Source organism: Crinia signifera, chromosome 4 (assembly GCF_055691185.1).
Source record: "Crinia signifera chromosome 4, ASM5569118v1, whole genome shotgun sequence".
Classification (NCBI taxonomy): domain Eukaryota; kingdom Metazoa; phylum Chordata; class Amphibia; order Anura; family Myobatrachidae; genus Crinia; species Crinia signifera.
The window spans coordinates 311,820,239-311,833,886 of NC_139220.1; the positions used below are offsets into that span (position 1 = coordinate 311,820,239).

Here is a 13,648-nt window from a genome sequence, read left to right on the forward strand (position 1 = left end):
AATGGCAATTGCCTCCCTCCCTTTCGTGCTTTGGTATGTTCCAGAGTATGGCTGCCATGGGGATTGTAGAAGAAAGTACAGAATTATACTTACTGAAAATTCCATTACTTCTTAAAGATCCCATGGCAGCCACAATTCCCACCCTGTTGTCTGTATGATTTTCTTTTCCTATTTTATTATAGGAGACACTCAAAAGACATGGTATTATGGCAGGAGCTGGATTAAGTGGGTGTGGTATAGGGTTCCGACAGTCGGGATCCTGACAGTCATTAGTCTGACGTCGGGATCCCGACTGCACGGACTCAAACAACATGGCGAGCGCAAAAAAGCCCCTTGCGGGCACCATGGCTCGCTACGCTAGCCACCTATTCTATTCTCCCTCTATGGGGGTCGTGGACCCCCACAAGGGAAAATAGCGGGTGGCCGTCGGGTACTCGGCTGACGGCGTTTTGACAGTCAGGATCCCGACGTCGGGTAAATGATGTGTAAGTGTGCCTTGGTGATTAATGAACTTTTACTTTCACAGTGTGTGTGTGTGTGTGTGTGTGTGTGTGTGTGTGTGTGTTTGTGTCTTTATTCTAATAACCAAGTACCAGCAGTCCCTTTAATGGCCCTAAATGATGGTACTTGTAGTTCTCCAAGCACCAGCATGCAGGGAGGCTTGCTGGTACTTACAGCCCCTCAGGTAAAACAATATTTATTCTGTTTTTTACACTGAAAGCTATCAAGACGGCACAACGACCCAAGCCCTTGGGTGCCATTGATTGGGGACATCCCTTCACTGGGGGAATTTCCAAAGGCACCCCGGCCAGGGCTGAGATTTTGGGGGGGGGGGTAATACCATGGCCACATGGATCCCTATAAACGTCTCCCTAATTGTGGCATTATCTTACTAACGGAGCCCGGTGCTAGTTTTTAAAATATGGGGGACACCTATGTCCTCCCCCCACCCATATTTTTGAAACCAGGACCAGGCCAAGAGCCCGGAGTTGGTCATGCTTAGGACAGGGAACCCCATGCTTTTTTTAATTATTATTTTAACTCCTTCTTTTACATTTACACACAGAAACATTGCATGGACTTTTAATGCAAATGAATGTAATGCATAAGTGCTCTGGTATAGGGGGTTTGGATTCCCAAACTGACATCAACACCTCTGGATGTTCCTTTCTAACACTAGCTGTTGTATGTGACAGAAGAATGTAGCTAACCCTTCGCAGAGGTCGTTGATTGCAGCCCGGAGACTCTCCTCTGCATAAAGGACGCAAATCATATCGCCCCCTGCAGGCAGAGCCTGTGTCCCCATCTGTAACTGCTTGAGGACATGGATCTTCGCACATGCTGGGTCATTTCCAAACAAGTCTATGTCCACGCGGTTGGCACCCTTTGCAAATGGGATTGGGTATGGAGGGGTTCCAAGGCTGAGGAACCGAGGGGAAGACGTATTTATTGATGAGAGAGGAGGAGTAGGAATGAGATGGGACGGAGTAGAAGATGCGGCATCAGATGACATGAGGGTAGATACAGTGGTTGCACTGTGCTCACCGCTGGGTTGGGGGCTACTTGTATCACCAGTGGTGTTATCACTGGAGGCCGCTAGGACATCCCCTCTATCACATTGGTGGGAATAGAGCCAAACGATCCTCCGTTCCAGAAGTAGCTCCAGGTTGGCTCTATGGGTGGTCAAAGCAAGTCGACTCTGAACCAGTCTTCCTCCAAGAAGCAGCTCTTCTTCCAGCTCAGTCCCCTCAAAGAGTCCCAGCACCTCAGTAGGTCCAAGGACAGAGTGGTTAATGGACCTTTCTGAACTGTCCACTCGACTTTCCAGCAACTTGAGTCCTTCATCAAACTGGCCAGCTGGGAAATGAATGGATCTGATTGCCTAATGGAGAACACGGAATATAGGAGAATGTATCAAAAGGTGGTAAAGTATAAATATAAAGGAATAAAACATTGATAGCAAAATAAATATTCAAATTTGGGTGAGGAAGGAGAGGAGCACAGAGGAGACCAACAATGAGGTGTAGGAGAAAAGAAGTAATGAGAGGCTTGCCATGGAGAATGGAGTGTAGGGGTGTAGTGAGGCACCCTGAGGAGTAGCAGAGTGAGATAAGTGAACATGAATAGCTTGGAGTGGAGCTATAAGTGGACTTTTTCTTGTTTTACCATCTGCGTGGATTTCTCCCTTCCAAGGGACGATTTAGGGGGCGGAGGGGGGCACCCAGGATCCTGTGTGTGTGTCATCCGTCCCTCATTTAGGCACATGCTAGTCAGCCTGTATGCCCGCCCTTGTCTGTGAGGATTGGCTCCCCTGATCTGTGCATAGCAGAGGAGCCAATGTGCGGCTGCCGCCACCCCGCCTCCCCGTCTTCCTGCCAACAGGATGCCGATGGGTCACAGGACAGTGTCCTGGGTCTGGGAGCCGCCTGTAACACAGGAGGAGACTGGCCTGTCCTGCAGCGCTGCCCTGCTGTGGACCATGTGGTGACTTAGCTGGCTGAGGCTCTGACTGCTGCGCTGCTGCCTCTATTGTCCAAGCAATGTCCACTCCTCCTGCATGATGTCGCCGGCTGCCACCATGTCCTGACTGCCACTCCGGTACTTGTGTAATAGCACGGCGTCCACTAAGCAAATAGCTTAGTGGGCTATTCTGCGTAGTGAAATTGTATCGCATCGCATGCCAATATTGTATGGCATGCGATGCGATGCGATGAGATACGATTTTCCTATGTCATTTATTCACTGCTCTCTGTCAGTGAATAAATCAAAAAGCTCGTATATGATCAAAAAATCTGGTCAGATGAAAAAATTGGATCCGATATCGGACCCGATTTTACCTGTGGCATTTTATGTACTAAAAAAATCGGCTCCGATGAAAAAATCGGGTCCGATGAAAAAAAAAATCGGATCCGATATCATCCGATATATCGGTTCCGATTTTAACTGTTATAATGGCATTTAATGTGGTATACAATTAAATGACATATAATGTCATTTATTTAGGTCCCCCCCCAATATCAACGTCATCCCAAAGCGTGGCAAGCGCAGCGGAACGCGTCTGCCCGACCTTTTATACCCCCACTATCCACAGCGGCATGGAGCTGACTTTATATAGTGTGGCGAGCGCAGCGAGCCACCGAGCCCGAAGCGTGACTAGCGGACGCGTAATACATGTAACATAATACTTGTCCCTTCACCACGCTTTAGGCTCGGTGGCTCGCTGCGCTCGCCACACTATATAAAGTCAACTCCACGCTGACGTGGACAGTGGGGGTATGGGATAGTCGGACGGACTCGTTCCACTGCTACTCGCCACGCTTCGGGATGACGTGGATATTGGAGGGGGGGGACATAAATAAATCACATTATATGTCATTATATGTCATTTAATTGTATACCACATTAAATGCTATTATAACAGTTAAAATCGGATCCAATATCGGACCCGATTTTTTGATCGTATACGAGTTTTTTGATTTATTCACTGACAGAGAGCAGTGAATAAATTACATAGGAAAATCGTATCTCATCGCATCGCATGCCATACAATAATGGCATTCGATGCAATATGATTTCACTACGTTGGCGTAGAAAGTGGGAAAGTGGGCGCCGTGCTAATACACAAGTACCGCCACTCCTTCCTCCAGCCTCCCACGCTGCCGCCGCCTCTGTGTCCCTATCCTGGCCTCCCGTTTACTGCTGCACCAGCCGACCACCTCCACCTCAACACACTCTGTGTAAGGGCAAATTTTTTATGGACCACAAGGGGTCTGTTGTGAGGTGGAACAGTGTGGGTCTGTTGTGATGGGGGACAGTGTGGGTCTGTTGTGATGGGGGACAGTGTGGGGCTGTTGTGATGGGGGACAGTGTGGGTCTGTTGTGATGGGGGACAGTGTGGGGCTGTTGTGATGGGGAACAGTGTGGGTCTGTTGTGATGTGGAACAGTGTGGGTCTGTTGTGATGGGGGACAGTGTGGGGCTGTTGTGATGGGGGACAGTGTGGGTCTGTTGTGATGGGGGACAGTGTGGGGCTGTTGTGATGGGGAACAGTGTGGGTCTGTTGTGATGGGGAACAATGTGGGTCTGTTGTCATGGGGGACAGTGTGGGGTTGTTGTGATGGGGGTAGTGTGGGGCTGGTGTGATGGGGACAGTGTGGGGCTAAAGTGATGGGGACACTACACTGTGGGGCTGGTGTGATGGGGACAGTGTGGGGCTGGTGTGATGTGGACACTACAGTGTGGGGCTGGTGTGATGGGGCAGTGTGAGGCTGGTGTGATGGGGGACATTGTGGGGCTGGTGTGATGGGGACACTACAGTGTGGGGCAGTGTGATGGGGGACATTGTGGGGCTGGTGTGGTGGGGACACTACAGTGTGGGGCTGGTGTGATGGGGACAGTGTGGGGCTGGTGTGATGGGGACACTACAGTGTGGGGCTGGTGTGATGGGGACAGTGTGGGGCTGGTGTGATGTGGACACTACAGTGTGGGGCTGGTGTGATGGGGACAGTGTGGGGCTGATGTGATGGGGACAGTGTGGGGCTGGTGTGATGGGGACTCTACAGTGTGGGGCTGGTGTGGGGTGCTGGACATGGTCCCGACAGTCGGGATCCCGACAGTCATTTGCCCGACATCGGGATCCTGACTGTCAAAAAGCCGACCCGCTATTTTCCCTCGTGGGGTTCCACCACCCCCATAGAGGGAGAATATAATAGGTGGCGAGCGCAGCGAGCCCGCAAGGGGGCTTAGTTGCGCTCACCATGCTGTCTGGGTCCGGCCAGTCGGGATCCCGACGTCGGGCTAATGACTGTCGGGATCCCGACTGTCGGAACTCTATACCACCCCCCTGGTGTGATGGGGGACAGTGTGGTGCTTGTGTGATGGAGGACAGTGTGAGGCTGGTGTGAATGAGGACAGTGTGGGGCTGGTGCGATGGGGGACAGTGTGGGGCTGGTGCTATGGGGACAGCATGGGGCGGGTGTGATGGGGACACTACAGTGCGGGGCTGGTGCAGTGGGGACAGTGTGGGGTTGGTGTGATGGGCAAGTGCAATGGGGTTAGGGTTTTTTTTCGTCCCTTGAGCTGTCTCCCACCACCGCTGGGAAGAAAGAATAATCCGTGTGGCGTTATGTGAATCTTGGAATAATCCATGTGGTATTATGTGTAAGGGGCAAGTATAATAGAGTCTACTATTTTGTTGCATAATGTGTAGAAGTGGTATATGGTGTGGTACACTACACTCAAGGCCACACCCCCTTTGCATAAATACATCCTTCACTATTGACCCCAAGGTGGGCCTGTGTACTTTAAATGTCAGGACCTATATTTAATCCCATCGCCGCCATTTCTCTGCCCTCCATCCTCTCTCTCCGCTCTCTGAGCGTGCACACGGACACCACAAAACCCCCCACAGCCCTATCTTGGTGCCCCCCATCCCGTCCCGTCATTTTCTCCTGAATCCGCTCTTGCGCCCTTCCCACACTTAACTTTTATTTTTCCGCTCACAACTCTTCTTATCATTCATCAATCCTATAGATGCCAATATTCTGAATGTGGAACTACCAACACCATCATAAGGTTAAAATAACAAGAGAAAAAAAATTTGGACATTTTTGTGTCAACGTGTTAAATCCTGTAATTTTGAAGGTGTCTTAATCTTAATCATGTCGACCTAAATAAAAGCCTACCTATTACTTATCAAGCTGACCGTGTTGACCTTTGACTGCTGACATTCAGAACCTGTTGACATAGGGAATGTCAGCAAGTCAGGCCACACCCATCAAACCATGTGGCTTTTATTTATTTTGCATGCAGTATAAATACTGGTTTCGCATGCAGAGCACAAATACTGGAGAACTTTACATTTACACACTTGGGGGGGGGGGGGTGATTCAGAACATTTGGACGGGTTCGAATTCAGCCTTGTTCTGATGGTGGGGGGTCTACGCATGTGTGTATTTGTACATGTGGTGACCCTGGGAGCAAACAGCTTCGGTGAGGTTCACACCCACTGAGGCATTCACTCCAGAGGGGACAGGCCAGGGGTGACACCAGGCCGGACTAGGGGAATGCAGGCGTTCTGATGCCTCCCGGGGACGAATGTCTGACGTCAGCGCCCGCTCCCACTTCGGCGGACTCTGACGGAAATAAAAATCACTTTAGACTGACTTTTATATCAGAGAAATCATTCAGTGGTCGGCGGTTTGGCTTTCGGCCTAAGCAGCGAACGACTGTGGCTTACCGGGCGGTACCGAATCCCCCGGTTTCCTATTAATTTTGCAAATTTTTTATGTATTTTTCAAAAAATTAAAACAGGTGCATTCAGGCCTCTCAACGGGAAAACTGAAGGAAACAATCAAAAAGAAAAGAAAAACAAAGACTCAAATTTACAAATAAGGTGCTTCAGACTTTCAGTAGCTTTCAGCTGTGCTTCACTTTCGTCACTCGTTAGATTCAGTGGGCTTCCTGTTTCTGCATATTGCGTGTGATTGATGCATGTACACTATTATTTGGTGTTTTAATGGATTTTAAGTGTATCAATGAGCAGCTTAATGCAGAGACCTGGAGCGCCCAGGTTCGGGGGTACCACTTATCTCCCCACTCCCCCTGCACAGCATGTGCAGCATTATCTCAGTAGTCATCAGCAGAGGCTACAACTCCAACCGGCGTTAACACAGTATGTAACCAAGATTGTACTAATAGGCTGCAGGTTTGGCGGCTATACTGAAAAAGCAGCAAGAACAGTCGCTCCTGCTGTTATTTTACTCTAGTGTGCCTCAGTCCCAGGACAGCAATAGTCATACAGGATGTGGGCATCTGGGCAGCAGTGGAGCCTGGACAGCAGTAGTCATACAGGATGTGGTTATCTGGGTAGCTGTCAAGCCTGGACAGCTTTCTCCTCTCCTCCTCTAACCACTGCCTTAGAACCACACTGGTCATGTCCTCTCACATTTGCCACCGATATTATACATATGGCATTCTCGCCACAGGATTTCTCTCCCTCGCCTATTCAGATTTATGATGAGTCTCCCCAACATTCCTTCTCTCATGCCTCCAGCGTGTATCCTTCATATCCCCCAAATGTTCACCCCTTACCCTCAGTATGTACTGTAAGTACTCACTGGAGGTACTCTCTTCCAGTGGCGTAACTATAATTTATGCCCCCCCCACTGATAATTAAGCAGCGCCCCCCCATCCCCTGCCGATTTACCTGTATTCGCTGCGGTGGTCCCGGATCCCCTCCTGGCTTCATTCTGATGCTATGAAAAAACGGACCATCACAAAAGTTCCACCACCATATAGCAGACAGTTTCAAAGAATGGTCTGCTATATGGGGGCGGACATTTTATGATGGTCCATCTCCATAGCATCAGAATGAAGCCAGGAGGGGAGCTGGGACCACCGCAGCGAATACAGGTAAATCTGCAGGTCTGTGGCGGTGGCATTACTATAGCCCCGCAGCCCCACGGTGCCCGCACTGCCACAGCGCCTCCCCGCTACCGCAGGGGCTGCGGGGCTATTGTTGCAGGTGTGGTATGGGACTCCGACAGTCAGGATCCCAACATCGGGTAAACGACTGTCGGGATCCCGTCTGTCGGAACCCGTCCGGCACCCATTGTTGAGCCACTGCTCTCTTCCCTCTTGTACTGTCTATGTTACCGGTGATCCTCTTCTTTGTCTCCTCTTTCTCATTCATTGGGTATAGAATTATTGATTGTTGATCACTTCATGCTTCTTATTGCTAAAGCAAATTGCCCTAATCTTAATTCCCCCATACACTTGTCCGATTCAACCAATTCCAACGGATCGGGCCGAGAAATCCGGTGAAAACGGCCCAAAGCGTTGTGTTTTGATAGCCGCTCCGACCCGATGCGCGGTGCCGTGTGCTCTGACTCCGACTCCCTTGCAGGGGCGGAGAATGGAGTTGTATGCGATACATCACATGCAGAAGGACCAGGCGGATCAAGGTGGATCACATGGCCATACACTGCTGCACAAGTGAAGATTGGCTACTGCAAATATTTGTGTGTTTTTTTTGTTTGCAATAAGAAATATTTATTCTAAAGCCCCATAGACAAGATGTGCCACGGAACAAACGATTGGTGCTAAAAACTTTGAACAATATCGATAATATCGTTAACGGAAATTGTACTGTGATTACCCAGTTTAAGGAAAGATAAAACAATATTACAACAAGAAAATAAGCCCAAAAACAACCAGCAGAAAAAAAGCCCCAAAGTACTAAAGTTCAACATCTTAATGCATCTTGAAAATCATTAAGACTAACATGAAAACGTGAACGTATGGGAGAAATGTACTAAGCTTTGGAGACAGATAAAGTGGTAAAAGATAAAGGAGGTTATTCTGGTCCGCTCGCATGGACCAGAACATTCGCATTGGGACTGACGGTGGGCATATGAGCATGCGCAGGGTCATTTTTGAGCATTTGCATATGCATGTGGCCACAGCGAACCGACTGTTTGCCTTGTGCACGCAACCAAGGCTGTGTCCGGGGGGCGTGACGCAGCGGCGGAGAGTCGTGTCCATGGAAACGCTTGGTTCCCATGGTAATTGGCCCATTATGTTGGTGCCGGGGCAGGCAGCTGACATCACCGGATGTCGCCAACTTACTCCCGAGGGTGCGCGCAAATCTAAGTGACCTAAGAGTTACTTACTGTAGATATGCGTGCATGTTCGATATCATTCGATGGTCACCGACCAATGAATGATGTCGGTGTTCCCCCGCAGACTGTGAATGGATTGGTAAGCAGACGTAATATGAAGACAGGTTATGGCTAGGGACAGTAAGAATGGAGATCAGGAGATGAAAGCCACCTTAGAGCTGATCAGAGTGTACTTCCTCAGCAAGGAGGGCGGAGGGTTCTCTGAATGGGTCAGACGGAGTGTTGTAACCTCAGGGTGGTCAGAGCGCAGGATGTCTATGGTATGTTTTTGAAGGATGCCAGCCACTCCTTGTCCTCTCATCCAAGGGGCTACCCGAAGACCTTCCACCACCGCAGTAAATCCACCATCCACCAGCAAGAACGTCTCAAAGCCCACCTGAGAGGAGAGACCTCAGTGAGACATACTGTATGCCCGTCATATAACATGTATCGTATAATAAATATGTATGTCCTCACTGACCCCTCAGGTCTTCTACATGGCCCAGAGCCTCTCTTCTGGCACCGAGACCCTTCTTTCTCATGCCTTCAGACCCAGACATGACCATGGATACACAAGACCCATCAGGGGATATTTACTAAGATGGGAATTAGACTTCACATGTGATGTTGCTATGGGCAACCAATCAGAAACGACTTAGTAAATTCAGTACTGGGGCTCGCCAGACCACCCCCACTGGCGAGCGGATGCTACATCTGACTGGGACGCGTGTGCGCCCCACACGCACGCCCGTCCCAGTTTCCTGTCGGCAGAAGACTGGTACACTTCCCATCTCCACTTCAGGGAGATGGGCAGGGTTAGGGGGGATGTGTGGGGACGCGTTGGGGACCGGCGGGGACCCGGGGGGAGCTCCGTTGTAAGGGGAAGCACAAGCGTCTCGTGCGCGCGCGCCCCCTTCCGTCAGCTGGCGAATCTTCACATTTAAAGGTCTATGTAGAAGGCCTCGGACAGCGATAAGGGAGAGTCCAATCTCTCCCAGTAAAAAATAGTCTATCACTATCTTCCCCTCTCTACATTCTAAGATACATCTAAGGATAAGTCAGAGCAGGGGTGTAAGGATGGTGGCCACTGGTGAAGACTCGACAATCCTGACTGGCAGCTATGGACACCTACTGCCCACCCCTGGCAGGCAAGTTCAACTTGAGCTGAATCCCGTCCTCACTCATACTCACAACTTTGCCATCACACTTGGCCAGAAACATCCTCCGACGAGGGTCCACCACCCACTCATGGTATCTGTAAGGCAGGTAGTCCCCTCCTTCATATACGCCACCAGAGATGGACATCACCTCTTCGTAGTCTGCGGCGGTGGCAGGCAGGACACTTATTTGTACCGGCATTGTGATTATACAGTATGGGTCTGACGAAAGCTGCAGATGAACAGACACAGAAGTGTATATTATACTGTAGGGCAAGGTCCAGAACATCTGAGATTCCTTACAGATTAGACAACCGTATGCGGGTGGAAATTATTTACTAAGAAAGTGTAAAAGGGCAGAGGATTGGCAAAGAATCAGCGCCTGACCTTGAGTAATGCACTGGGATGCCTGCAATATAAGGATATAATTGCTGTCAGGTCCTATACATTAACAAGTCCTCACATTTACCTTTAACCACTTTACCTGGAACTAAAGGGTCTAATTCAGCATGGATCACTGATTAGAGAAAAAAACAGTTGTCTGCGGTCAAAAAGTCGCCGGTCAGAAATAAAAAATTACCAAGATAGTGATGTATTCACTGATCCATTAAAAAAACAAAAAAAACATTGAAGAGTTATTTCCATCGAAGTTTAGACCGCCCATTAATCTGCTAAAGAACCAGGCTGGAAGTGGTCAACGCTGATGTCAGAGACCAACTCCAAAATTGCCTGGGCATGCCTATGATTTGAGAAACACACCCACGTTTCCGCACATAAATGCCGGCTTCCTGCCAATCATGCTGCAATTGCTATGCATTCGGATATTTTGTCGCAATATCGGTATGCGCGTTCCATATGATAATCGGTTGGATTGCAAATTCTCTAGCTCCCGGCAGAATACCCATCCCTATTGGGATGATACGGCAGGCAAAGTTCAGGGAGCCCAAAAGGGACTGCATCTGATGCAGTCTAATTCTGGCAGAAATTATGCAATCATCCAACTGCTCTTGCAGGCGGGCCACTTTGTCCGGAGAGAGGTGGCAATGACCGGCTGCCGTGTCCACCCCTATACTGAGGTTGAACAAGCAACTGGAGGGTCCCTCTGTCTTATCCTGCGCAACCGGGACACCTACTGTAACTCCTTGAAAAGATCCCCCACAAAACTGAGCAAGTCCTGGCATGCAGTACCATCCCATGTGCCTGTGAAGAGAAAGTTGTCCAAATAGTGGGCGATGCTGGGGTGGCCGGTGCCCGTCTGAATGCACCAGTGCAGAAACGTGCTAAATTTCTCAAAATAGGCACAAGAGATGGCAGAGTCCACGGGCAGGTAACGATTGATGTAAAAGGAACCCTCTAACTGGATACCATGAACCAGAATGAGGAGGGATGAAGCCGATCCCGCATCCATTTTGGCAAAAAGGGCACCAGGGCCAAAGTCTCGGATTAGCTTGTGGGCATCATCAAATAACTGGTGACAGACATGGCAATATTCCTCAGGAATGGCGTCATTTATGGAGCACCCATGTGGATAAGACAGGAGCTGGATCAGTCTAAACTTTCCCAGAACTTCCTTGGGTACCACCCCTAGTGGGAAAATGCACAAGCCTGGCAAAGGCTGGGACTTGATAGTTCTGCAAATGCGGTCTAGAGTCACTTCAGCATCCACCTTCTGTCTCACCACATGGGGCAGCTCCCTAGCCGAACGCAGAATCCTGCATGATACCACCGTGACTCTTTCCCTGATGGGCAAATGGAAACCTGAACTAAAACCTTCTAACAGAAACTCTGCATTGGGCCTATTAGAATACCGGGCTAACCATCTCGCAAATGCGGTAACAACAATGGGGGACCGGGCCTTACTTTATTCAGGCTCGCCATGGTCCAGGCAGATTTGCAGTCTTTGGCCGGATGGCCGGCGCCGCACAAACGACAGGAGTGTCGAAAACATCAACTCGTGCCTCTTGTGCACTGGGAATCATTGAAGATGAAACACTTTCCTTACCAAGAAAGGGCTTCTTATCAGGGGTCTCAACCGTGGGGGTCTGTGACTTTCAGCCAAATCTCCACATCCTTGAAACCCAAGGGCATGTTGAGTACAGCCTGACTCATCGCTACTAGCCGAGGTGTCTGTAGAGAATGATCCTGAGGTAGAAACAGAGGGAAACATGGCACACCAGCTCCCAAGGACGACCCTGCACCAGCAGGCACAGTGGTACCCCTGGCTTTGGCCGCCACGGAAGAGTAAAGGGCAAGGGAGCCGGTATGGAAACCGGGTCTTCAGATGACAGCATGGGGGGGGGGGTGGCGGCACCAGGCCCGTATCCATCATAGCTGTTGGCGGTGATCCAGTAGACCCTGAATCCTTCCTAGGTAACACCTCCGGGGAGGGTGACGGGCAAGGTAGCCAAGGGGGGACCGCTTTTAACCAACATACTGTAGGACGCCAATCCAGGGGAAGCACCCCCTGACCCGGAGGACCAGGCGGGAGAAAAAGCATTATACACCAGCTGCGCTGCCCTGTAGGGCCTGATAGGTGGCCGAGGGTGCTCAAGGCAGTGGGAGGGCAACCCGCAGCTGCCTCCTGACCCCAACCCTGATGGGACATGGAGGGAGTCTCAGTGGTTGCCAGAGTTAAAACCCCAGCATGAGGATAATGTGGGGGTTCGAGGGCCCCGCAAAGGGGAGTTGTGAGGAACATGGCCCTGGGGGAGCGGGATAACCATGTAGACCACATCATCAAGGTAGGCTGGGGGAGGCAGGGCCTGCTGGTAGGCCTCATCCATGGCTGCGGATGGCAGCGTGCCCGATCAGGATGCGCCAGGATCAGGCCTAGCCACGGCGTGGGGAGTGCCCGCGGCCACATCACCAGTGGGGGCCAGGGGCAGTAAGGCCTGGAGGTAGGCCGCAATCGGGGCTGCAGGTGGCTGGACGCCTGTGCCGAAGTGCCAGGATTGGGCCTAACTAGGGTTGCCACCTCTCCCGGATTTCCGTGAATCTTCCGATTTTGGTGGCAACCCTCCAGGAGGCTTTTTTCTTTTTCAGTTTCCCGTATTCCAAGATTCTCCCGGAATCCGGTTGTCTGAGAGTATCTCACGAGTATTAACCTGTAACCGACGCCCCCTGTATCGATGTGCGTCGCTGCTATCCACACTCCCTCCCGTCCTCTTCGCTCCATCGCTGACCGCCGACTGACCTCTCACCTAATCACCTCCTCCCACTCCCGTGTCCAAGACTTCTCTCGCGCTGCCCCCCTGCACTGGAACAACCTCCTGCCACCCATCAGGCTTTCTGATTCCCTTACCTCCTTCAAGCGCTCCCTCAAAACCCACTTTTTACGACTAGCCTATCCCCTCCTCCTAACCTCTTTTGATCCTCCTATCCTGCCTGCGTTCCCCTCCGTTCCTACTTATCCTATTGTTTTTCGTTCGTCCACCCACCTATTTTTAGTATGTTAACTCTTATGAGTAGGGTCCTCCTTCCTCACGTACTCACCCTACCTCTTTACCTCACCTGTCCTCCTGTCCTGTTCTTCCCTTCCTCTACTTCATCTTCAGTCTCCTCGACAATTTTGACACCTACTTCTGAACTGATGCTGATTTTAGTTCTACCAGCTATACCCCTATTTATACTGTATTTTTCAACACACCCTGTACGTTACCTTGTAATTTGTTTTTTGTTTGCTATGTACGGCGCTGCGGACACTTTGCTGCGCCTTATAAATAAACGTACTACTACTACTATCCTATCCGCTGCTGCCTGGCTGCCTCGACTGGACACAGCACTGCTGCTGGCCGCCTTCTTGTAACCACTGGTGAGTTGACAGTGGACTTCA

General features: G+C 50.4%; 1 protein-coding gene and 1 long non-coding RNA gene across 2 annotated transcripts in view; one reads left to right on the forward strand and one right to left on the reverse strand.

The window, feature by feature from the left end:
- The window catches only part of LOC146075824 (uncharacterized), a 78,596-nt gene extending 72,747 nt beyond the window's left edge, over positions 1–5,849 (forward strand). The window contains exon 4 of the long non-coding RNA XR_014473639.1: positions 5,532–5,849. This is a non-coding gene — a long non-coding RNA (uncharacterized LOC146075824). The remainder of the gene's footprint in view (positions 1–5,531) is intronic.
- LOC146075821 (putative N-acetyltransferase 16) lies at positions 1,051–10,043 on the reverse strand. Its single transcript, XM_083185456.1, has 3 exons — positions 9,851–10,043; positions 8,832–9,056; positions 1,051–1,882 (listed from the first exon to the last, which is right to left on the reverse strand). Exons 1-3 carry the CDS (start codon positions 10,016–10,018, stop codon positions 1,148–1,150), a joined length of 1,128 nt encoding a protein of 375 aa, XP_083041582.1. The 5' UTR covers positions 10,019–10,043; the 3' UTR covers positions 1,051–1,147.
- Positions 10,044–13,648: the final 3,605 nt, after the last annotated feature.

What these genes read in the sequence shown, in the direction of transcription:
- LOC146075821 (XM_083185456.1), bottom strand. Translation starts at nt 10,018, where the DNA reads ATGCCGGTACAAATAAGTGTCCTGCCTGCCACCGCCGCAGACTACGAA. An exon ending in CCAAGTGTGATGGCAAAGTT is followed by an intron (nt 9,057 to 9,850) that starts GTGAGTATGAGT and finishes CTCTCCTCTCAG; the next exon opens with GTGGGCTTTGAGACGTTCTT. An exon ending in ACACTCTGATCAGCTCTAAG is followed by an intron (nt 1,883 to 8,831) that starts GTGGCTTTCATC and finishes GTTCTCCATTAG; the next exon opens with GCAATCAGATCCATTCATTT.